Below are 26,552 nucleotides of genomic sequence, written 5' to 3' on the forward strand. Positions count from 1 at the left end.
TACAGAAATCTTACAGAAGGCTGCATGATGGCGTAATTTCATACCCAAATGATTGTTTCTATCTACAATATTTAAGTCTCCTATTCATGCTCCATATCTGAGCATCTCAGTCTCCAATGCCTGTATCCTAACACTTTTCTAACACAAAAACCCTTACATCTTCATTTAAACAGTTGCTTTGCAAATGAAAATCATTTTGTAAACTCCTAATTTAAGCCTTGAACACTAATTGGCACAAGCCTGGCTTTATTTGTCAGCGTATTGTAGTTGCAAAACTTTTCTTCCTACTCTAGTCATTAGGGCTCATCATAAAACAGTAAAATGAGTTCATCAAAAGATTTGAAGTTGCTTCCATTTTTCTAAATTGGCATAATTCCATATTTCATCCATCAAAAAAATAAATAATCAGCAGTGCCAATGAACATGGCTACTAATTTGACAAACAACCTTCCTCTTTTCTACTCAGTGCTTCAGCCCCGTTAGGAAAAGTAGCGGCATAGGCAAGCTGTCAGACTTGGGCCACCGCAGCTTCTGCACTTATCTTCTCCAGGTCTGCCACGTATGTTCTAGATGATAAATTGTGATGGCAGAAGGGAGGACGGCAAATGCAACGGGAGTGAAACGTGCAATTATTTTTACTGCCTTCCTTGCTGTTATGCCTTTTCTCTTCTGTCTGTGAGGCTCCTCTTTGCAGCGAGTGTCCTCTCTGTAGGCACATTTGGTGGTACTTAACTGGTATTTGGGGGCAGAATTGCATTATTCCTTCGTTTCTCTGCAGCTGACTTGGAAAGGTGATTTAGTGTCAACAATTTAGCAAGCGCTGCCTTCTTCCAAACTGCATTCCCCGTTTGGCCCCAGACTGCTCGTTTGGTCAGGAACAGGAGTCCTTGATACTGCTCCCCCATCCCTGCCCGCCCTCCTCCGCACTGCTGAGTCTCAGATTCCTTGTACGTACAGTGATGAGACCAGACTTGCCAGGCAAGCCTTTGTGCAAATGGGGCATTAATGGTTTGCGAATCTGAAGATGGTTAACTGATCTGTGCATTCAATTAAGATTAGTTTTTCAGTTAACGGGCACCCTGGGAAGAAATGAGTTACTTTCATTTCTAGGATTATGAGTGCTTAATGAAGAAGACGTATCAGAATTCTGCCCGTGCTGCACAAGATAACCCCAAAATGCAGCTTCGTTTTTTAACATATTTGACACAGGGAAAAAAAAAGTGTGGGGGGGGAAGTGATAGATGAGGAGGAGAAATGGGTGCATTTGGGAATGCTCCTGTGGACAGTGAAAACCAGAATTGAACCACGGGGCTACAATTAAAATAGCAAGGCAGGCAAAGGTGAACTGAACATCCCTTTTATATTCTGCCCAGCCAGCCCTCTGCTTGTAAATGATTCCTTTTAAAAATGTACTTTAAGTAACATTTACCATGGTTTTCTCTTTGGATGATGTTTTGTAAACAGAGTATCAGGGGAAAGGTGCATGTGTCTCGTTAAAATTCAAAGCCGAGATTTTGCCCTTAGAAATGCACACCCCAAAAACGGAGCAAGCCCTTGGCTGGCAGAGAGGGACAGAGCTCCAGCAAAGCTAATAGGGCTGTGCTGATTTACACCTATGACGATCTGGTCCAGTGGTTTTAAGTTTTCTTACTAAGCTAAAATGCTTAACTAAGGAACCGATGGATTCTCCGGTGGCTCTGAATGTGCTCCACCCTGGCTACATACCTCATTCCCACTGTTGGAGCTCATAAAAGACACATGGCCTAAAAGGAGGAATTTTTTAGCTCAACGCATCATTTATTTATGTTCTGTAATCTGAAAATCGACTTCCCCCAAGACCCAAAGCAGAAGTTATTCTCGGTTTCTGGATGAAGTAATATCCTCTCCATGGCATCCTCAGAAATGTTTCTGACAGAAAGCTGGCTTGCAATATGTATTTTTACACACACATCTGATAATCTAAAGGGTGTCACTGCAAACTTGAGCACTCAAAATATTCAGTGGATTTGGAACTATCCCCAGAGGATTTGGGATCCATAAAAAAAAAAAAAGTGCATTTTGGCATCTTTTGACAGATATAATCCAGGTACCATATATTACAGCCCACTTAAAAGAAAGCTGTAGCCACCTTCTTCGTGGGAAAATTTGACATACGGTACTGGATCAGACTATTTGGTCCATCAAAGCTGATTCTCTGCCCTTGGCAAGTTGCCTGTAGCGGATGCCTTAAGGATAAGCAAATGCAGCCTAAATGTTTCTCTGTTTTGCAGTGGCATTGGTTATAGACCGAGGAGATATCTGGGTTTCATTGTGAACTCCAGCTTGAGTGAATTCCTTCTTGTTGTAAGGGCTCTGATTTGGGTGGTAACCTTCAAATTGGACTATACCCGTCATGTTGTACTGCAGCCTCCAGCGTGGAGACGAGCCTCTGTTTGTAGTAGGTACCGAGCAGAGCCAGGACAGAGCCGTCCAAAGCCATCCGTTCGGAGAATTTGCCAATATCTGGCTGTAGTCATTGCTGTTGTGTGTGGATTCTGCCAAAGGGCAATGTCAGACTTTGCTAAAAATTTCATTTTGTGTTATAAAACTTCCAAGCGAGAAAAAGCAAAAAGCCACAAAAGCTTTCTAAAGGGTCAGTCCCACATACGAGAGTGAATCAGGACTTTTCTGTACCTGTTTAATGCAGTGTTGGCCCCTCTCTTTAATAGCCTTCGCATCCATTTCCTTTATCCACACCATTTCAACCACGTGGCGTGTATATGTGCATTCTTGTATGTAGTGCAGCTTACCACAGACTTTTCCTATCGTGTAATCATTGATACTGTAGCATGCCTGTGTGAAAGCTGTTGCTATCTGCCAGTTCTCCTTGTGCTGCAAGGCATCTTCCTTTGCAACAGCCACTGCTTGTCACTGCCAGAGAGAAGGTACTGGGCTAGACGGACACATGGGCTGGCCCACCACTGCAAGTCGTTTGTTCGTAAGATATAGGGAATGGGAAATAGAGAGGCTGAAATTATCCAGGAGGGAAAGCAAGCAAAGAGTGTATGGGCAAAAAGAAACAGCATCTAATGACTGACCTCACACTGGTCCACATAAAACACACTCAGAATTAGAGCATCTGCTGATTGCTGACACGCTCCTCCCTACTTTTCTCTCTACATATGTTCATCTCCAGCCACTTTCATTTCAAGAAAGTTACTTATCTTACTGCAGAGAAAGGTGGTGTCCCCTCCTTTCCACCAGTGAAGACACGGTGCATGGCAATTAAGGACTCCTGCTCTAGAGAGGTTAGAGTTTGTTATTCAGGGAATCCTACGGCATTTGAAGGTCCCCACAGGAATCCCTGGGGCATCTCTCTCTTTGTCACTTCGTCACTCACTGCATCCTACTTGGATGTCTTGGCAAGTTGCGAGTTATGTCAGAGCAAACAATTCAGAAATAAACAGTGCTTTAAAAGGGGCACCATGCCACTAATACCATCAAGCACCCAGCATGGCTCTGATTCATCAGAAGAAATATCTATTTGCAAATCATGGCAAATGGGCACATACTTGGCACCCCCACAAACTCGGTGTGATGTGAATGAAATGGAGAGCCGTACTTATGTTGCACTTGCTGATTAAGAGACATTAGTGACTAATATGGAACGACGTAGCTCTGGGACATTAAGAGCATTAATTAAATGGGGCTTGTCACCAGGATAGGGAGACCTTTAGCTATAAGTCACCGGTTTGAAAACAGGCCAGGGTGGTAATGGGAGAAAATCATTTTTATCTGACAGCTGTTCAGTGGCATGCGTAGCATGAGTTGTTGACTTTGGATCGGTTTCCAGCAGGCAGGTATCCACTCACACACACACTCTCACTCTCTTACAGGCAGAATTGGGAGCGTTGGGTTTCAGAGGTGCCAGGGTAGACCAGACAGGGAGGGGTAGGCCAGGGTCAAGGCCACACTCAGGCTGGGACCAGGTTCAGCTCCCTGCTCACTGAGAGGCTTTCCCTGCACGATGCTGCAAGCTTCACTCATGCCCCTATTTTTAAAGTTCTTGAAGTGTTACTCCACTTGGTGCTGCAGGGCCTGAAGCCCTGTGTAAGTCTCTTGGATTTCTATCTTGAGGACCTCAACCCACAGCTAACTAAGTCTTATTTCCAAAAGTGACTTGGGCACGGGTTGTGAGATTTGCAAAGGCTCCTAAGTGCTTTAGATGCCGAGAGCTAGACCCAGTAATGGGCTAGGGCACCAACAAGTTGAGCGCCTGGCTCCCAGAGTGTGATGAAAGCCCCAGAAGTAGGCACCTCAGCTCTCGATATGATGCGTGGCACCTCAGAGGGGCCATTCTGTACACGGACTGGGAGCTGCCTAGAGCTAGGCAATGGCAATTCAAAGTGTAAATGGGTGTGTGAAATCCTGCTGCTCTTGGAGCACAGGTGGCTGATTCAGGCTGCAGAGGCACTTATGTCTAGTCAGGATCTGTAGGCCAGAGTCCCCTCTTGAGAGAGATGACTCTGCCACTGATGAGGGTACGTCTATACATGCAGTAACATGCTTTAGTTAATGTGCATGACATCTAGTACCTCCATTGTGAAGTATTAGAAAAATGAGCATTAGCTTATCTTAATGTGCAGTAACTAAAGAGCACAGTTTTTAGCGATACTTTAATGCACATTAGCCTATTTTAATGCACCTTAACTAAAGAGCACATTTTTACAGTGGCACTTCGGTATGCATTGCAGTAGGCTAATGCACATTAAAGCACATGTATAGACGTGCAAAGGTCCTGGCCTGGGGGGAGCTACGGCTCTGGTCTCAGCTCCCAGGACTACTACTGCTGTTCGTCCCATGCCTATTCAATGTAAAAAGCGTAAGTCAGTGACTAGGAAATGCTCCTGGGAGGTGAGAGATGGGAGTTAGAGCACTCCTAGGCTGTGGAGGGCATTGAACCCAGGTCTCTCTGGGCAGGTTCTCCATCAAGTTGTGTGCACAAATAGGCTGTTATAAGGGGCCTGATGCTGTCAGGGTATGTGAGGCTTCTTCCAAGTATACCTACATTATAGGGCCCTTCAAGGTGGCAGGCCATTGGCAGTCCAGAGCAGGGCCATTCTGCTCGCCTACCGAAGCAGAATTGTACCCCCTCAGGCAGCTTTCAGGTCCGGCAGGGAGGAGCCTGTGGAGTTTAGGCAGCTGCTTGTCATGGGGGTTTGCTCACAGTTTTGGCCTGAGGCCCATGCAGTCAGCTGCAGCCCTGTCTCCGTTCCCCAAGCCCATGTTTGGATCCAGTCCCATGCTCCTGTTCAAGTAAGTGCCCCACCTGCTTGGCACCTTCACAAATCCCCTTCTCTGACTGTCCCCCACCTGCCCAGCTGTGACTTGCCACTACAGGCCTGGTGAGCCAGGACAGGCTTCTGTCCCTCTCTATGGGGTGGGGGGGAGATCCTGGGATACTGGAGGACTTCAATTTGGCAGCACATCTGTGTGGAGTGGCCCCATCTTCCATTGTTCCTAATGGGACAGGAGCTGGGTTCAGATCAGAGATAATCAGATCAGAGATAATCCTGCCCTAGAGTGGCGTAACTTTAAGCGGCATAATGAGTGCTTAAAACCACTTTAAGGTATTAATGTACAGGCAGTCCAGGGGTTAAGAGCTCCAGGAGCTGCCCAAAATGACCATGTATCAAGGCCCCAAGTCGCTTAGGCCATGCAGTGTGGAGTGCAGGACTACTGAAACAGTGCTAAAAATCTAGGCGTTTGGGCTCTTTGCACTGGGAAGTAAATATGGATTCAGGCTGGGGGTGAATGAAGCGCCCACACCTAGTCTGGAAGAACTGCACATGTGACCAAGCTCATTCTTCTCTCTGTGCCTCCATTCTCCAGGTGTTAAATGCAAGCAGTTGCATTTTCCTGCCTCCCGAGGGTGTTAGGAAGACAAACTTGTGAGGGACCCAGGGATATGAGGGACCGCTTTGGTACTGTAATTTGTGGCTGGACTGTCCTCGGTGGAGCCTTTAGTATAGAGGCAAAGGCCGTGTTGGTGCCCTGACTGTACAATGGGACTAACCTGAGGACTTCAGCCTCCAGTGCTGTCAATCCTGTCTCTGTCAGCATTATTCCCTTCGCTTTGGGGGACGAGGGGGGCTGTGGAATAATTAAATTTAATTTAAACTGTAGTTACAATCCTGCTATACTTTGCATATTATTAATTAGATAAATTCAGTAGTCACTCGGGGGGCCTGTCATGTTACTACTTATTTGTTTACTGAGTCTCCCTCAGTCACCAGCATTGGCTAATTAATTAGTTTGGGTGACATTGCTTGCTTTCTCTCATTATTTATTTTTCATTTTCTTGCTATCTGTTACCCCATTTGATTGAATTAAGTCCATTACTCAGACCAAAAAAAAAGAATTTAATAGCTGTAGGTATGGTGTGTTGTCAATCTTCTGAAATCTGGGAAAGAAGCTAATGTGACATTTAATTTGTACATGGGGTTGGGCTAGTTTGGATGTAAGCTGAAAGGAGCACTGCATCTTTAAACAGGCTTGGATGAGGTTTCCTTAACTATTGAGCCTGACTCTGTGATCTCCCCTGCTGTGAGCCATAAGTTGCTTGTAGGCTTGTTCTAGGAGAGTAATAAGTATTGTTGTTTAGCAATTGTGTTGTTGAAATTCAGCTCCACTATGCCTGACAGTATTTATCTAAAATACTTTCCCTGGTGCTTGTTCAAGTTCCAGTAAACCGTGTCTTATTGTGCGACCTTTTCATTTTCCAGTGAAAAGGGATCAGCTCGTCAGATAAAAGCTACAAGCCGGAGTACAGGAAAAATGCGTGCTCAGAAAATCCGAGCATGATTGAAAACAAGATGTGTTAAATCAATGCGGTTTATCGCCTGCCTATTCCTGGCAATTGCTGTTCTAAGCTCATTCTGGGCACACACTAGATGATAAAAGTATAGTGTCACGGTGCTCACTGGGGTGTGAGGGCAGGGAAACATGTTTATCAGACAGGCTGGTATGATTTTTTTTTTCCCCCTCGATAACAGTTACTGTCAAAACTCTTTGGGAAGAAAGCTGAACAATTACAGAAGTGACTAATGTCGCTGCTGTTAAAACCAGAGACTACGGAGAGCTCCAGAGTGAGACATTTCCCCTTCAGCATTAGAAAGAAAAAGTAAAAGTGCTTTTGTTTTAATCACTTGAATGCTGCACCCTCCACTTTACAGTCAAAATGATTCTTCTGCTCTCTGCGAAGCCACTAACTTTTTAATTGTTTCACATACACAAATCAAAGGTAAAGTTTCAAAACTAAAAATGAATGGAAGCTGGGAAGCTCCAGTTTTCTCAAGGGATTTCATCTGAGGTATAAAGTTGGAGTAAAGATCTACATTAAGCCTCTGAGAAGGTTGCGCTCTTCCGAGAACATTGCACACAGTTTGCTTCAAGCTTGTGACACTTGGGGGTGATGCACTTGGCAGCTAGACGGCACCAGTCCTCACCTCGCACCTGACGTGTGCACGTGTTCAGAGGATTGCTGGTGCATTTTTCCTCTCCGCATGAAGAGACTTGCTCTTGCCTTGCCATCAGCGGGGCTGTTGAAGTTCAAAGGACTGCAGAACTTGGTTTAAGATACTGTAAGCTAAGGGGTTACACTGGTCATTAACTTTCAAGCAGGACAAGGCGTTTTATTTATGCATCCCTTGGTCCTCAATATTTCTTTTACCAAATGGCAAGTGTGAATATGAGAACCGAGTTTGGACTAAGCTTTCACATCATAAATTAAGCGTGGGTATGTAGTGTAAGTGCAGAGGCTGGTACTTGCATAGGCAAAATTCTTCTCCTGTTACATCAGAGTAAAGCAGGAACGACTCCACTGGCTGCAGCGCGGTGACTTCTGATTTACACTCCTGTAACAAGAGCACAATGAGCGCTCTCATGCCCGGCAAAGAGAGGGATGGTCAGATTGGCAATGCAGGAAATGTTACAAATAAAACATTTCCACAAAGCAACACATCAGAAGATTGAAAATGTATTTGGAGGGTGTGAAAAGGGAGCATTTCCCGGGAATAAGTTACATTCTGCACCCCTGCGTCTGTCTTGATATTTCAGACCAGACTAAAAAATACGTGCTGGGTCTCCATGTTTGAAAAAGATGCCCAAACATAGACTTTAGAGCCCAACATTAGGTGCCAATCTCTAAAATTCATGGCCTTTGTTTACAACTTGTGTGTATAAAGGGGAGTGCTATTGAGACCTGCCACTTCCAGTAAAGTTGCTTAGATGAGTTTGCTGAATATCTGTGTAGGAAATATTTGATTGAAAACACTGCTTCTTCCCTCCTGGTTACAAATGCAACCTTTATATCAGTTATTCTAGTATCCTCCTGACTGGAGTCAATCACTATGTTTTGTTAACTCACATCTGAACCCATGTGGCCAAGCTGTTCAAAACCTGTTTTTGTTAAAAGATCCAGAAACCATATGATAAAGGATTGTTTTAAGAACTACTCTCACTCCTTGAGGCAAGAGGACGGGGCAGGGAAAGACAACAGTAGCAGATCAGAAACTAGTAAATCATAAATATTTTCCACTAAATCATATTGAACTGGATCAAGAATGAATAAGCAGGGTTAATGTTTTGCAAAATGCATTGTTGCAGTGCTGGTACTCAAGCCAAGTGGTGGCAGGCACAGATATTTGAGCCCAAACCAAAGGAGCTTGTAAGTTTGATAATTTGGGGCCAGTTCCTGTGTTTGTGGTGCACTCCCTTCCAACCTACGACACCCTCTGAAGTCTGTGAGAGTTGAAAGTCAAACACAGCCCTTAGCTACTGCAGAAAAATTGGCATCATGCAAAAAATACCCCATGGTATATTGTGCATGTAATAACATTTTGCATCGCAGTGGAGCTCTCTCAAAAGCTGGTCCTTTGCACTTTTAGTTCAAGTAAAGAGAAGTCACTAGGGAAACTCAGGGACTCAGGTGCTAAATTTGTCATTTGACTTGGCTCAGAATGTTACTTATTACTTGGCAAACATATTGGATGCTTGTGTGGATGTTAAATGGCAATAAAATATAAATATTGCATTTCTTAGCATCTCAGTTTCTTTCTGTTTCCAGTAAAAAAAAATAAAAATGACATCATGTCACCGTGCCATTAAGAAGAGGAAATTAAACACACAAGAATATGTTAAAGTAAGAGAAACCCAAAGCCATAAAAGCAGGGAAACTCTGAGTTAGCTCTGGAACGACCCGTGTAACACCAACGGCCTGGCCAGCCATTGCCACCCCTCCCACTTCCATTTTCCATAAAAACTCAAGAGAAAGGTAATAGGGAAGAAACTTTACAAACAGCCAGTTGCATTCACAACAATGACAAATGTAGTTTGAATGTTTGTGCGCTTTCATGTAACAAACTTGGATTAGCCATGCAAACTCTTTGCTTGGAGATTTGCAATATACGCTTCTTCCACTTGGTAAGTGAAGTGGTTTGTTGCCCTTTTCTGTGCAGAACGGGCCCGAAGTGTCCACAGTGCATGAAAGGGTTTGGCTGGGATTTGTTCACAATGGGCATGTCTACACATGCATTAATGCACTTTAGTTAATGCACATTAAATCTAGTACCTTGGGGAGCCTATACACGAACATTGAGGCTGCTCCAATGTGCTGGAATTCTATTAAAGCTTGTTAAATAAGCTTCAGTTCAAGTGCCCCGCTGCCATTTTTAAGTATGGGGATGCTGATATACGAGATGTGGCAGTGCTTTAATTAAAGCACCAACTCCCACATCCCTGCAGCACATATAAAAGTGCCTTCCATTGTGAGGTCCTAGGAAGATACATGTAGCCTGCCTTAATTCATATTAACTAAAGAGCACCATTTTAAAGTGATGCTTAGTGCACTTAGCCTATTTTAATACAAACTAACTAAAAAGCACAGTTTTTTTAGTGACATTTTAATGCATATTAATATAAGCTACTGTGCATTAAAGTGCACGTGTAGATGCGTCCACTATGTCATATCATCTTTATAACATCTGTGTGGTTCATAAGGTTGTGAGCCCTTTCTGGGAACTTTCTGTGGACTGTAAAGAACCAGCAGTATCCTAAGAGGCAGAGAAGCGACTATGAGAAAAACCTGAAAGCTGTGGGATTTTAGGCAGAAGTGCCAATCAAGTAGAAAGTACCATTGAGAGAGGCAATGCTTATTGTTTGTATTCAGGTTTTAATTGTACCACGTGACTACAGCATGTGCGTGTGCACATGCATACACCTGATCTTGGTTTGTATGCCCACATTGTCGATTTTTTTCACCTCTGTCAAATAATGTTCTCAACTGATGCCCTGACCCTGCTTTGAGACACCCCTGGGTAGCAGCCGTTCGGTAGTGCAGGATCAGAGCTAGAAGCTGTATTATACCTGTTTGCCCTGAAGAGCCAGATCTAAAGAAAATGGACTTTGCATAAGACAAAAAGGTCGAGGGGTAAAAGATCTTCCTTCCTCCCTTCAATCCTTACCATGCAATGGCTGAAGTCACTGCTGCACCTTCTTGTTGCAACGTCATCTATCCTTTCCCTCGGTAATGTCTAGGGGGATGTAGGGGATTGGACCCAGAGTCATTTTCTCACCTCTCGCTTAGGTTTCCCCTGCCCCTCTACCCTTCCTAGTGCCCTAGAAAGAAGCATTTTGGGGCAGCGATTCCCATCTGCAGCCTTTGTCTGTCCTCTCACAACCTTGTCCAGAACAATTAAATTCACCCTGGTGTGATCCGGGCCCTCCATCCTTGCGGAGCAGAGACAGGATTTTCCCCATTTCGGGTATCGTACAGCTCGTGATGGATATTCTTTGCTTTTTCGGTTTCCCTGTGGTGTTCCCCCTTTCATGCAGCTTTGCTGCCGGTGATGTTCTCCAGAGCAGAGAGTGCCCCCCGTTCGTGTGTCCAGTTGCTGGTTTCTCATTGGTTTTAGGTCAAACAGAATTAAAAAAAACTGCACCGAGAAACGAAAAGAATCAATGAAACCCTGAATGCATGGGAAACGAATTAACTGGCTGTGTTTTGCGTTCTGAAATATTTCCATAATGCTTCTCTGTAGCGGGTGTTTATTTTTCTTTGAATAATAATGTTAAAATGTGTCTAATTCAATTACTCTCTGCATCAGCTGAATGAGTTTTCCTCGGTGAAGAGTTCTCCTAGACTACCCCAAGCTATGAATTCCATCTGATATTTGAACAGGTTCTTTTAATTGCTGATATTAAGTGTCGATCATTCTGCCATACATTGGCAGCATGGCCAGAGAAACAGATTCCCCTCTCAGATACATCAGACAGTCATTCAATTAACGACCAAAGCTTTATTGACACAGTAGGAATTCATTATGTGAAATATAAAAAAAAAAAAAAAAAACAAAACCCAACCAAAAAACCCAGCTCTCCACTGACTGGTTGAAAAAAGAGGGAGCGAGAGAAAGAGAGACTTTTCAAGGCGGTAGATTACCTATGTATAATTATTGTAATGATGAATTCAGTAATTGAAATTATGGGGATGGTGGGAGCATTTTTTCTCAAGGATGTAAGCAGCATTTTCTTGAAAAATAAGATTTTCTTTGAAAACGTGAATTCAGAATATAGACGTTATGCATTTTTTGATTAAAAGCCTTAGATTTTATGAGTTATGGCTTCAGATTTGCTGTATAAAGAGCATTGCGGCTTATTCTGTTAGTCTAATTCGAAAGAAAGTTCTTCCTCAAGGGTTTAAGAAGTAATTCATAAAATGGGAAGAATAATAAATATTGTGCCTTAACTCACACATTGGTATAGATAGACAGATTTTGTACACCTGGGTGTAATTTTAGTTAATTCACACAAGAGACAGGATGAAAGTTTATTGTTTGGAAGGGAGAAAAATGGCTTAAATCTCGTATTTGGAAAAAATGATTATATTAGCTTAAATGAAAATGCTACTCTATTAACAGCTTCAAGAAGCATTACATTTGGAGAAGTATTTTAATAAAAAGTTACCTGAAGTTTACTGCAACTTAAAATATGTAAGTGAAGGAAAAGTACTTACTTTGATTTATATGTCTTTTGGAAGTGTAATTATTGGCTTTTTACTCACCTATGTAAAACAATGTACTTTTGTAAATGGATTTCTGGCCACTTTACTCCACTTTTTTTTCTTTCTTTTTTTTTTTTTTACATAAAAAGTAAGCACTGTCAATCAAAGAATTTTAAGGTTTATTTCCTCTTTAGAAATGATTGATAGCCTTTTAGATTTACAAGTTGACAAGTTAAAGGGTTCTATTGGTATAATTATGTACTAAATTCACAGTCTTTCAATTTAAATGTCCTTTTAAAACCACAAGATTATCATACCTGTATTTTGAAAAGTAGGCCAGTCAGTTTGGGTTGGTATACAAATTGCTTCCATTAGCCTTGGGACCTATTTGAATTTAATACAGTTTTTTAAAGTTGGTAGTACTTCCAATAGTACTTTTAAAATTTAGGGTAGTGGGAATGCATTTTAAATACAATACGTGTTAACTTGTTTTTAATGTATGGATGGGTGTCAAGAACCCAAATGCTGGCTTTGTTGCGCAGTCTGAAAACAGTTGTTATTATGGGCGAAAAACATTTTGCATTAGGGCTTTGGAAGTGGGGGACTTAGGATGCTCCCCTTAAAGGTAGAGGCAAGACTTCCATTAGGCCAGGATCTGATTTCCTGCATTCACTACTGGACGGGATGTCATTCCTCTGGGTGTTTTGCTGCTGTAAATGAGATTGTAGGATCATTGGCAAGTCGGGCTGGAAGGGGCCTCATGAGGACATCTACTTCAGCCCCCTGCTCCCTCATCCCAGCCAAGTATCTGCCCAACCTGCTCGTGAGAAATTGCAGAGATGGAGAGTCCACAGCTTCTCTGAGATTTTTCAGTGGGAGCAGGTTTGGTCCTTACATCTGTGGTTGAGTGTCTCAGTTGAACTCTGGTTTAAATGTTGGCCCCAAAAGTAAGTGAAATGAGTTCACTGGCCTAAATCTGCAGAACAGCACGGGAGTGCTGTAGCCAAATCTATGGATACATAAGGCAATTTCAGGTTGTTTTCAATTGGGTCGGAGATAACGAGATTCAGATTGTTATAGAGTGAAAAGAGGGGGCAGTTGGTACCTGCTGCTAAGGACCCCATCCTGAGACGTGCCTGAACACCCTCTCTCATCACTGAAATCAGTGGGAGTGGAGAGGGCACGGGACCTCCTAGAAGATGCTCAGCTCCTCCTAGGAGTAAAGAGTTGCAATTCTTTTTTATGGGTCATCTGAAAAAAATACACTTTACAGGCAATAGTCTGTGGATTTCAAATGTGTTGAAAAGTGTTGGAAGATGCAAGCAAATGACTGCTACATCTCAAGGAGATGTCAGAACTGGTCTCCATTTATAATATCCCAGTATACCATAATTACTTTCCCAGAAGATGTAAAGAGACAAGGAGCAAAACCAAGAGTAAATTACAGAGGGAAGGTGTTTGATGGAAAAGCTTGAGCTAAAATCTTTAACACAATTACAAAACAACACTGAATTAGAATTGTAGGACATCCGATTGCCTCAGCACCCAGATATTAATTTTTAATAAAGGCAAACAGTAAGTTGTCAGAAGACTGAAAGTTTTTAACAGGGATGTATTGTATACTCCATAAAGGGCATTATAAGAAAATTGCAAGATAATGGTATTAGTGATTTAAAAATAGGTTCTTTGTGCCTGTGTTTGTAGTTTCTACAAACTTACGGGCATGCGTGGACAATTTGAGCAATGGGCTCAAGTTGCAGCAAGGGAGGTTGAAGTTGAATATTAGGATGAATTTTCTGCCGAGGAAGGTGGTGGAGCACTGCACCAGGTTAACTAGAGAGGTGGTGCAGTCTCCATCCTTGGAGGTTTTGAAGACCCGGGTAGACAAAGCTTTATCTGGGATGATGTAGTTGGGGCTGGTCCTGCTCTGAGCAGGGGTTGGACTAGATGTGACTCCTGAGGTCCCTTCAACCCTCATTTTCTGTTATTCTAATATACTTAGATATTCCTGCATATCAGTCCAGCAACACCAAATGGATGCTATGCCTGTACCAGAATATGTTGGGGGCTGCTCTGGTATTTTAGGTCCCATCTTCTGAGAATATCTTCCATTAAAAGACCTCTGGTCTGATATTTGAACATTGATGCAAGAGTTATTTCAGGGATAGACTCAGAAGATTCCTATTACAATGAGGAAAAAACAAATCCTGTTTCTGCTTGTAGTCTGTCCAACTGTAGCTAATACATGTGTTTCTTCACTGACAGCCAGCGTTTGTCCCACCACCTTGCTCTGACTGTAGTTGCATTGGCATCAATGGGAGACTCATGGAGACAGGAGCTATTCAAGGCGATGGTGCCAGAAAATGGCCTCTGAGTTGCACAAACAAGCACCCGCTGTAGAGATGCAGTTGCCAAAAATATAATGAATTAAGAGCAATCGAACAGTTTGCTTCCTAAATTAGCTTAATGACTGGGCTGAGCTGGGAAAGAGTGAAAAAATGTGGTTTGGCTAAAATTGGATCAGTGGTACTGCTTTGTGGTGTGTAGGTGTGGGTTTAGTGCAATCCATAACCTACCGCATAAAAGGAAAGACTGGCAGAACGTGGCCAGATTTACCGGTTTTAAGGAGAGATCCTATTTTTAACAGTCTAACCTAGTTTGAATATTTCTGTTCTCTGCCACGAGAGTGAGCTGATAGGTCACTGCATTATGTGCACAGTACTTCTCGATGTGAAGAGCCCTGGTAGAATGTGACCCTCTTCAAATGAATTAGATGGCAATCTAGTCCAAAGTACATCATTGTAGTAAAAGGATCCTGCAAGCTACGTTCACAATTTGGTGGTAAACAAAGCTATGGAAAGTAGTCAATTTTGCATTTCATTGCCTGAACTGAAATATCTAAGTGAAACACATACATAAAAAAAAAAAAGAAAAAAGTTTTGGGCCTCCCTGAAAATGAAAACTTTCAGATTTTCCCATCCAAATGAAAAGAAAAACCTCCCCATATAGTTAAACATTTTGTTTTGTGTTGGAGTTTTGACTTTTAAAAAAATCACATTAAAGTAAACCGGAGAATATTGATTCAAACAAAAATAAATAAATAAACAAATAAATAAGAAGAAAAAACCCCCCAACAAACCCCCAAAACATTTTGGTTGAAGATGTCAGCTAAATATTTGGGACGATTTTCCTATTTTTTATCAGATGAATGAGTTGGACAGAGTTTATTCTAATTCATGAAATGTTTGACCTGAGCACATATCTTTTTAGGGGAAAAAAAAGAGCATATAAACATTTTTATGCACATTTTGGCAGGAAAACATCAAGATACATTGATGCAGCTGTTTAGCGAGGCCTGAGAACGTCTGCCTCTGGCTCCGGTTCAGCACAGTGCTTAAATCGATGACTCTCAACCCGGCGCCAAAGCACTCCGGGATGCCTCGAGATCTGTTCAAGGGTGCTGCAGGACAGTGTTTGCACTGTGAGGTTTGCAAACATGATTCACAAAATAAAACCAGAGATCTCAAATAGAAATCTAGTGTTAAAACCATTCTGACCTGTTGTGGTCTTTCCGAATCCTTTGCAGCAGAAGAATACCTCTGTTGTCTCTCTGTAGTAAAAAGTGAACAGTTGGCTTTTTCTGGGGGGTGCCTCGAGTCTAACAAGGGGTCCCTTATGTCCTAAAAAGTTTAAACACATGTGCAGCTTTAAGTGTGAATTTAGGTCTCTCTGTCATCCTCATTAGGCAGCAGCGTAAGTATTTGCTAAGAGAGATGGACTTAAGAAAATGCTTAGTTGTGCAGAATCTGGGCCTTTCTCCCTGTTGTGAACCCTACATTGCCCCAACAATTAAAATCTCTCCTTTCCACCCTTTCTCCACTTCCCTTGCCTTTTGTCTTGAAAATAACTGGGATAAAAAAAGAAAAAAAAAGGCAAAATGTAAAAAGCTTAAAAAGAGGCACCCTTGTAGTTATTTTTTCCATTATTGGTGATATGGCTTTTGAAGTCAGTGAGGATTTTGCAAGAGACTTCATTTTAGTGGATACAGAATTGAGCCCTGGCCAGTGACAAAAAGTACATCGCTTCATCCCTAGTTCGCCGAAAAAAACATACGTGAACACTGCATGCCAGTGGCATCAAATACATAGTCTGGCATGAGTGCCTTGCTTCTGCTTTGTCCTCTTGTCTCCAATCTAAAAGGACTTTTCTTATAATGTGAAGACAGAAAAACATGAAACACGGGGTGCAAAGCATTTATCAAGTGGATTTCATTCAGACATGGTAATTGCCTCTTGTTTGGGAGCTGTTTACAAAGCTCCAAAAGTTTGCCCCCTTGTCACACGGACTTGAGCTGGAAGGTTTTACTTTCATTTTACACCAAAGTCTCACATCTACCGTCGACTGTGCTTGAACCCAGATTTCAGAGTTATGGCTGATCTCAAGTTAAAATGGCGCGATGTGTGATCACGTCTTGGCCGTGCAGTGCATTGATGGTTGTCGCGCGGCACAGCTAAGCCCTACCTTGCTTTGCATTTCTCATCTCCTGACGTTGTTTGTTGTTGTTTCAGCTCTGAACGAACCCACCATTGACTACGGCTTCCAGAGGTTACAGAAGGTTATTCCACGACACCCTGGTGATCCCGAGCGCTTGCCAAAGGTCAGCACAACATTTCCTATTTATTTATTTCTTCATTAAAGTATAACAAAGCTGGCTGCTTTGATGGGTTTTGTTTGAAAAGAAGCACGTTTGCTTTGTACCAAAAGCCATGAAGTCAAGTTAATTAATGTAATGTCCTGGTCTAATACCTGACATGGATGGAGCTGACATAGCGCATGTCTACACGTGTATTTATGCCAGCTTAAATTTTCTGCCCAATAAGTTACTACACACTAGGGGAATAGCATGGCATCTACATGTGCAGGCATTAAAGCACATTAATGGTATGTTTGGACTGACTTGGGACTTAAGTTAGTCTCAAGTTAATCCATACACAGTGTTACTCCACAGTAGTGCATCTACACGTGTGTTACTGTGCAGTAACTAATTGGGCATAAATTTGATACCTGCATGATGCAGGTATCAAATTTATGCTCAAGTCGGCATAAGTCACCATATTTACTGCACAGTATGGGTGTGCATGTGTAGACACACACCTGTACTATGCAGTAATTTTGGTTACTGTGCAGTAAACGTGCACCTGTAGACATGCAACAAACCCGCCTTCACTGGAGCTCCGATCCCACACGGCCTGCACCGTGCCCATGCCCACATGGCATGTGCTGTTTGTGGGTTGCTGCAGAAGAGCTTTACCCCAGCAAGGCAACTTTTCCTTGGTGACTCCAGAAGGCAGGTGGTTTGCAGGTGCTTCTATAGGCAGACATTTCCTTCCTTTTCTGGTTTCACGGTAAGACCTTGCAAAGTTTAATTCTGAGAGTTCTGCCCTGGATGAAATCTGTGGAGCCCCAGGCATTGCGGGCATGTGCCGGCTGCTGCTTAGCCGCAGGTCAAACAGCATTGAAACGGGTACTACGGACTGTAACTGGAGGGTTGATGAATGCCTCGTTCTCAACCCAGCCTCCATCTAAGTCACTGGGAGGACTGCAAGGAGAAAGCCGGAGGAGTGGGGCCCCCTGGCCCATCTTGCAGTCCAGCACCCTGGGTAGATAACTTGACCTTTCTTCCTCAGTTTCCTGAACAATGAAGAGAGGACGCTCGGGGTCTGCTGTGAACATTGATTAGATAGCGCCTATGAAATGCTTTGAAGCTGAAAAGAGTTAATAAGCCTCATCATTTCATTATGTTCTGTTTATTGACACGGAAATGAGATTAGATAGGTGATTTTAAAGGCCTTGTTAGTGCTCTGTTGTCTTTGACTGGGGAGGCTGCAGGTGCTGGTGCTGAGATTGGCATGCTGCCCTTCTTTCCTGCCTGCAGAGAAATTAGACGAAAAGGCGCTGTCTAGGCTTCGGTTTCTCCTTGGCTCTGTTTCCTCTACAGAAACTCTTGGTCCCTTCTGTGCTTGTGAGACAGGCCCGCGGCATGCTGTTGTAGCAAAAGTTGTAGTTCTTCCCCGAGACTAGCAGCATCCTTTTTTCTGCACAAATCTCTTGTGTCTGCAGCCAAGGATGTGCCCGCTGAGAGAAGCTGAAAACAATAGCGCAGTGCCTAAGAGGCTCTCAGGATTTGCGAGACCCAAGGAAGCAGGAACCACAAGGTTTGCTTTCACCCAAATAGCAGAGCGCCTCACTTCCTACTTTCCAGTAAGAGATTGGGTGTAAAGTGGGGCTGCACTTTTTTATTACAGGTTAGTCAATTCGATGTTGCAATGGATCATCCTTTTCTGCGGGAAGTGGGCTCTCTCCTGCTGCTCACGCTCATGGAGAGGATCTTCCAGGGGTCCAGCCTGGTGTTGTGATGTGGCCGTGCCGTTCTGAGATCAGGTGCGGGGTCCCCTACCAGTGTAGCATCCGCTATCAGAGCTGGAGCCCAAATGTTTTGGGGACATTGCACTGTTTTCATTTAAAATGTTGGATTCCCCTGTGGAAGAAGAACCCAACCTCTTGACAAGTCCGTCTGCTCTTGCAGCGCTGCATCTACCTCCTTGGACTCTCCTCTCTTTTTATTATGGTCTTTCTCTGCATGACCTCAAGGGATCAAACTATGATACCTAGCAGCAAAGCCTTTGCAAGGCTCAATCATGAGGGATACTGCAGAGGATATTTTAATTTCTGGCTTGTGAAAAACAATCAAACATGGAGCAAAGTCCACTCACTGAAAAGTAGCTTGAATCGGGGCTTCTCCATCAGACACTCGCCCAAGAGACCAGAGGTCTGCTTGAAGGGGATGAACCTGTCTTGACTGACAGACTCAGTCCTCACCATGCTGTGTAGGTATCTGGTAGTAGTGGTGCTGTTTTGCACAGGATCCGAATGAAATCTGCAGCCGTCAGGTTTGTTTCACTTCATTGGAGCTGCAAACTATTCTACTGGATTCGGGTTTAAGTAATCCCAGGTGTAAATTCATCGGTTATGCCATGTGCAGTATTTCTTAACACTCCCTCCCTCTCATCCGCCGCCTTCCAAGGTGTTAAAGGAGTTGGCATGTCTTCCTCTGTGTAATGAGATAACGCCGTGTTTAGCAGGTAGCCCGTGGGGCTGAGAGTCAGGATTCCTGGGTTCGGTCCTCAGCTTTGCCACGGTCACGCCAAGCAAGCCACTTACTGGCACGGTGTCTCGGGGTCGCTAGCTTCTTGGTCTGAAGAACGAGGATGACAACGTTTCACAAAGGCTGTCGGTTTAGAGAGTGGTGTTTATAAAAATACTTTTAGAGGGAAAGGTGTTAAGGAAAGATGAGCCAAGTATTGTAGAAATAACCCAGCATGTGTCTCTTACCCTATGTTTTAATTTCCTCCTCGGGACAATTTTTTTCGTAACAAGCATTTAAAGTCTCTGAATGCAGGGAAATGATGTTTGTGACGTCTTCAGTGTGATCCCAACCTGTGTAAATACGATAGCAAAGAGTATTGTGACCAGGTTGCTATTTCAAGAGTGGCTGGAGCTGCTGTTCTTGTACAAAGCCAGAAGAAGGCAGGGAGAAGATAAACTCCTCTTTGTTTTTTGGCACTTACATGTGTCAGAGCTTGAAGGTGGGGCCTCAAGTTCACGACTCATTACTATTCTGCGTGCAGAGGCTGGAGGCACCAGGGGCTGGCACGTGTCAGCGTCTGCATTCGAGGTGTTGGTGCTTCAATTCCCAACACCGTCTGCTGGCTCCAGAAGCAGAATGAAGGACACAGTGAGTTTGGGGGCCGGGTGAATGCTGCGCCGTGCTCTTCCCCTAGTCGTTAAACCAGGCCGGGCTTTGGCAGGGGTCTACCACAGGCAATTCTCACTGGCAACTCACAGGAGAGTCATGGGTCAGACGGCTTTGGTCCTTAAGGTGGATGGAGGCCCAGGGAAAATGCAAAGGAGGAACAGCAGAAGGGAGGATGCTGCTCAGAGCTTCAGATATTGCTTTTACCCTATTTGCACTGTAACCTCCCCAATTTACTAGCACTTTCTGTCTCTTTAAAGATGCGTAATCCTTGCTTTTCCATTGATAAAAACATCTCCACCATTGCTGCTGGAGATTAAAGTCCTTGTTCCCTTAAGGCATACTGAGGAAAAAAGCATCTCCTAAGAAATGGAAGCAGCTACAACCATGGGAGGGAGGAAGTTTAGTCTCTGCACTGGAAAAGCAGGCTCCGACCTTGGGTTGCCTGGTCCAAGGTATCTATCTCAGGCTCGAAACAGAAGCAAGGGCAAGTAACTCAAATGTTAACCTCAGTGTCAGGTCAGTGGTTTGTGTGGAAGCCTATCGGCAGGGCAAGGGGTTGAATTCAACCCATGAAAGTGAGTTAAAACTCAAATTCCCTTGCTTTCCTGCTACTGAGCGAGACACAGCTGGTTTGGGGTCTTCCTTGTGTTTCTCTTCTTTCAACATAGCCTGATGCACAGACCCATGTCAGGGTTTAATCCTGCCTGTAGCTGACAGACTCTACCCAGTAAATGGGAGGCTTGGAAGAATATGGGTTGTATTGGAAATCTGACTAATGGTTTACTTCCATTTATAACAATTAGGGCACTTAGGAGGGTTGTTTAAGCAAAAAAACCCCAACAAACCCCTGTGCTGCGGTAAATATTTTCAGTGCTGTTAAGACCTGCATCCAGATGCTTTAAGCAGCTTTGATCATTTTGCCCTCTTCCTTTATAAAGTGTGTGTGTAGGGGGAGGTTGTCCGGGAATACGTGCAGAGTCCGAGACGTGAGAGAGCTCAGGAGCAGTGGCACGCCGATAGCTGAAGGGCAGAGTCATATAGAAATTGCTGGCAAGAAGCCCTTTCTTTTCTGAAGGTCAGCAGCGTACGTACACATTTCAGTGAGTTTTCTTTGTAAGTGGGTCAGCATTTACTCAGCAAATGATCAGAGCAGATGGTGTAATTTAGAGCCTACGACCAAACTTTAATACATCAGGGCGACAAGGATCTATGCGCCGTTCCCCATTCCTGCGCTCTGCTTGCCTGTGGGCAGACATCTCGACCGAGGCTGCACTTCCCAGGTTAAGTCTGCGACTTGCACACGAGGAACTTGAACCACTTGTTTGAACAACCTGTAAGACCGATCCCTGCGAGCTCAGATGCTCCCGTCTTTTCTTTTTAATACCGTTAAAAAAAAAAAAAATGCAACAATGAAAGGATGGAGGCAGGAGGACACTTGCCAGGTGAACACGTTTCTTTCAAGCAGCGGTGCTTTTAAAGAAAATAAGCCAGTTTGAGGAAAGTAACAAAGGCTGCATTTGTGTATTTTGCTCCGTGGAGCTGAAAATATCTAGTAAATTGATCCTGTGGGAGTAATAAATACACATTACTTTATCTTGTACTTCATGTCCTATACCCCTGAGCCTTGATAGAACAACACCACTTAATAGACTTAAAAAAAGAGTAATTACAGTCATTGGTTGTGTGATTTTTCAGCCCTTCCAGCCCTGCCTGACCTTCTAATTTAGCTCACCGTGTCTAACTAATGCATTTATATTCATCTTTTATGAAGCATGTGTAGTACAAAATTGACTTTGCAGCCTTTAGCAAGCTGTCTTACCAGGTTTAGAGGCTGGTTAGTACTGTATGGCATGTGCATATAGATAAATCCAACACGCAGGAGGTTCTGATCCAGTATTATTTGCTATCCTTTTGGAAATATAATAAAAAAAGTATTTATTCTCTTCCATTCCTCCCCCCGCCCCTCCCCCGAAGCTTTTATTCATTCCAGCATTATTTACAGTTAAACATGCAGGCAAAAAAAGATCCAAGTGTTTTTAAAATGATTACCACTAATGTTTCTACTTGTCAAAGTGCTTAAATTTTCCTGCACTTTGTCTAAAAACTTACCACTGTTACCTCTTAAGAATTACAAATTTGTAAGATCTCTCCAAGCTGATTTACAAACACTGCTGACAGTTTATGATGAATGATGTTGCAGAATGTGCAATATGTTTCTTTGTTATTTCTATACGTGTATATATTAAGGAGCAGATTAAGAAAAGAGAAAGCCCCGTCTGAAAGAAGCCCTTGAGTGAGAGAGCACACGCACACGTCTCTCTCCTGTGTTTCCTCCTAAGTTCCTACTCAGTTCACTCATCCAGTCGAGCACAATTGTTCTCTGTGCATTTTCTCCCACCATATGGTATCCTCATTACCATACACTAAGGGTCCATATGGGGAACTTGTGAAGTGAACTGTATTCATTTTAACTGCCAGATGAGCAGCCTTTTGCTTTGCAAGCTTAGCTTAAGTCATCTGCTGTCTTTATGTTGTTATGGCAACACAGTACCAATAAAAAATTCTAATCTACTGTAAGTGTCTTGGATCACCGTATTTTAAATGCTCGCCGTAACTGTCCTCTAAGTGAGGATGCCGGTTCTTTCAGTATGACAAAGGGTTATTGTCGACTCCAGCAGGTGGCAGTAAAGAAATTATTTCGGGTTTTTTTTCTTTTCTGGAAAAGTCAGATGATCCCCAAACGGCACGTTGCAGACCGACTGGTGGGTCAGCCCTTGTCGGGGCAGGATCGTGCCTGCAGCTCTTAAAAATCAGATCCTGAGTTCCTAACCGAGGGTGGCGGCAGACGTGTCCCTGAGGTTTGGAGTGGGGAGAAAGGGAAATTCAGACAAAAGCATCACTTCATTGGAATTCGGGAGCTTCCATAACCACGCAGCTGGTTTTTTGCTACATTCCTGAATTACTCATTCAAACACCAGGCTAATTAAGAGTACCTTAAAGTAATGGAAGTAGGCAGCAACATCCTTAAATATAAATCATTTTCGCCTCTGCAGGCCACATGATATGTTGCATCGCTGTCTCCCTGTCTGTATTGAAAGTGAATGTTTGTAGTCTCAGTTCATCAGTTCACATTAGCCTCATGCTGAATATTTAAACACAGAACAATTTGAACACACCATGAAGGGAGACAGTGACTGCACTTTCACTTGGAACAGCAAGGGCTCATCTAATAATAATTTAGTAAATCAGCCATTTAGTGGCTCAGTTGTACACTGCCTTGTGCCAAATAATATTCAGTTCAACTGTATGCTGGTAAAATTGAAATTCAGACTCAAGTCACGCGGCACTCTTTTGCTCAATGGAGGGATGAAATGGAAAATCGCCCTCCCAATAGAGCATTTGTGTTTAGTGATTTATCATAAATACAGCCGAGCGACAATATGAGTAGGACTCGGTTGCATGCAGTACAGCATATTCCAATTACGCTTCTATTGCTTTAGTTCCTTACACACAGATTATTCGTTAATTCAGCGCTTGCACTTAAGTCTTCAGCTCATTACCTGCATGGAGGAGGGGCAGCAGCATGGTAGTGCAGGATGGGAGGGATAAGCAGGGTCTTTATGTCACTGCACACTAGGGCCACATCAGCAGGCTCAATTCACCACCCCCCATAGCAGTGTCCTGAGCCAGAATGCATGGCTCCCCGTGGGCCATGTCCTAAACCAGAAGCCACTGTAACTGCAGCCAGCTAACCTGCTCCTAGCACTGCAGATTTGCACTGCAGCAGTGGCAATGTTGCATTGTTGGGCAAAGGAGAAGTGCAGCATTTGCACCCTCCTTTCACCGGATGTGGTACGTACTGTGATCATCCCCACAGAAGTCCAACAGGACTTATTTCATTCCTCCATCCTGAGTGCAAAGCATGTAATCACCCTTTTGCAACCCATTCCCCTGCCTACCCTCAACATGCACCAAGGCCAGATCTACCTACTCAAGTCATTCCTACCTGATCTTCTCTACCTGAGTAAACCAGCACCTGGAAGATGAGTACAGGGAGTAGGAAATGACAGAGTTCTCTGGGTAATGGTGTGAGTGACATTATAATTGTCTAGCACTCCTTAATTGAGGCATTGCCTGTGTATTCTTAAACTTGCGTACAAATTGGCCTTGCTACATTGCTTTGAGGGCAGTGGGACATCCAGAAACAAAAGCTAAGTACTGATAGTCAAAAAACCTGAGGATAAATCAATTCAGTCTTTGCAGGTTAGTCTAAGCTGCATAGATTGAACCAATAAGCGAGTGAACTGACATTCACTTTTGATTCCGGAAATGCAATCAATTGCCTGCCGTGGCCCAGGCCAGAAGGCGGGGGGCGCTAGAGCACTCCTCCATGCTAGGCTGGAGCAGACAGCTTGGGCCAAGGCTAGCCTGCCCACCCTGAGGGGGAGAGGGGCCCTGCAGGGCAGGAGCAAAGCATCCTGGGATGCTGGGGGACTGTGAATGAACTTGAATCTGGAGGGGATCTGGGACAGAAGTTCAACAAACCAATTTAACCTAAATCAGTTCAGTCTGATACTACATCTATCCAGGTTTTTCTTAAACTGGTTTTGGCCATTTTGAAAGCGGTTTATGTGCGCTGAACTTCTGTTGTGTTACAGATTGGAACTGGTTTCTGATTACTTGTACCAGTTTATGTGTAATTTCTGTCCCTAGCCAAAAAGAGCTTCTCTACAGTGGGAGAGCTCATCCTTTCTGAGGGGTAAGTGTTTTGAGAAGCACCTGACATGCCTTCAGGGCTAAAGATATAGTGAGACTGAATGGAAAGACATGTTAGTTATGATTGCCTGGGGATAAGGAACTGAGTTCCCCATCTCACTCTTCGACAGACTCCTTATACTGCTTTGAGCAACCTTCATCATCTTTTGCGTCTTAGCCTCCTCATTTGTAAAATGGGGCAAGTGTTTTTCTCACTACTTGTTTATTTTAGCCCTTTAAGCTGCTATCATGGCCTGTTCCAGGTCCTAGACCCTATCGGTATGCTTTATAAAAGCCCCTTTTCCCATACTCTACAAACTTTTGCCCAACCGGCACAAATAAGGGCCTTTCTTCACCTTACTCAGTCAACCTTCTTGTCCAGGAAAAAAAGCCTAGAGAGGCAGAGAGAATCCGGGTGCTAGATCAAGGGCATCTCTCATGGAGGTATAGGGCAGGAAATTTAACTCAGTAGCAAGGTGGGTGGAGCATTGTGGCGGGAAGGCACGGGGAAGGTGTGCAACACAATGAGGGAGTTTGCCTCCAGCTTCCATTTCTAATCTAGTTCCAGGTCATAAACAGTGGTCGGCTTTCTGATGTAAAATATGAGCGCTGTATATTTTGTGCAACATGCTCCACCTGAGCAGTAAAGCGTGCGCCCGGCTTACCATCATGATGCCATTTAGCAGAGTGCGCTAGAAGCAATAGGATGCCGTTGTCATAACTCTTCTAAGAAATACAGGGCTTCACAATCTATACTTATCTGCTGACACTTGAAAAGTCAAACATTTTGGTAAAATGAATCAAGCAGTAATGTTTCTTTTATGAGATCTCCTCACAGAAAGGGAAGGTTTGGCACCATTTGGAAATCAAGCTTAGTGATCCATCATAGTAAAGTCAGCTGTCCCGGGCAGCTTCTCAGAGGTCACTCGATCGAACCGCTGGCTCTTACAACTATATTATTGCTTATGGAACAGTAATTGAGGCACCATGGCTAAAAATTACCTGGTCTAATAGGCAGTGAACAATTTGCACTCAATACAATTATAAGCCAAATCATTCATTTCATAACACTTGGACTAATTTATTTGTTGACCTTTTAATATCCATAGCTCTTCAGTAGTATTAACTGCAACTCAGACAAAATCTCCTGTTCATTTTACTTTCATTGATTTTTTTTCCATTGAGGCAATAACAGTTGTTTGAGTACAACCTTTTCTTTCTGTTGTAAAAGTCAATCATGTAACTTATGTTGATATAACTCATCTAGACTGAAACATCTTCCAAGTAAAATAGAGAACAATCTTATCCTACCTGTGTAAGTCAGGATATGCATTTTGGCTTTGTTTTAAGCCACGTTTTCAGGATAGATCTGTGTTTACAGATGATGCATTAAGACATTGAACAATGGGGAAATAGGACCAGAACACAGAATCATTATATAAAGCAGTGCTCATCTATGTGGCATATAATAGTGTTTAACATTTGCAATATTGAAAATGTTGGAATTTCAGAAGTTTCAGTTTTTGGTCAAGCTGAATATCTGTTTGTTGAGAATAATATCTTTGTTGGGTTGTTATGATATAGTCTTATGTAGCCCAAAGGCCCTTCACTTACTGTACAGACTGAGGCTGCTCAAAATAGTCCAAATTCTGAGTTTTCAACCAATACAGGCAACCCCCACTTAGCGCTCTTAATTGGTTCCTGAAAAACAGAGTGTTAAGCAAAACGAGGGTTGAACAAAACCAAAAGTATTTGATAACCCAAGATGGTGAGCACAATTGTTTTTAATGGCCCAGGATAGCGACTGCAAGTGTTATATAATGAAACTCACTGAGTGCTAAGTAAAATCAGGTATCAATTTTAAATGAGCATTATAGCGAAATAGCGCTAAGTGAAACAGTGTTAAGTGGGCGTTGCCTGTATTTTTTTTTTTTTTTTTTT

At 43.3% G+C, this 26,552-nt stretch overlaps 1 protein-coding gene across 1 annotated transcript in view; it reads left to right on the forward strand.

Annotated features, from left to right (window-relative positions):
* EBF1 (early B-cell factor 1) overlaps window positions 1-26,552 on the forward strand; it is a 384,168-nt gene that overhangs the window by 332,322 nt on the left and 25,294 nt on the right. The window contains exon 10 of the mRNA XM_019505954.1: window positions 16,609-16,697. Within this exon, the coding sequence (XP_019361499.1) occupies window positions 16,609-16,697 (89 nt within the window). The remainder of the gene's footprint in view (window positions 1-16,608; window positions 16,698-26,552) is intronic.

This window comes from Gavialis gangeticus, unplaced genomic scaffold (genome assembly GCF_001723915.1).
Source record: "Gavialis gangeticus isolate Ggan-Ray unplaced genomic scaffold, GavGan_comp1, whole genome shotgun sequence".
Classification (NCBI taxonomy): Eukaryota; Metazoa; Chordata; order Crocodylia; family Gavialidae; genus Gavialis; species Gavialis gangeticus.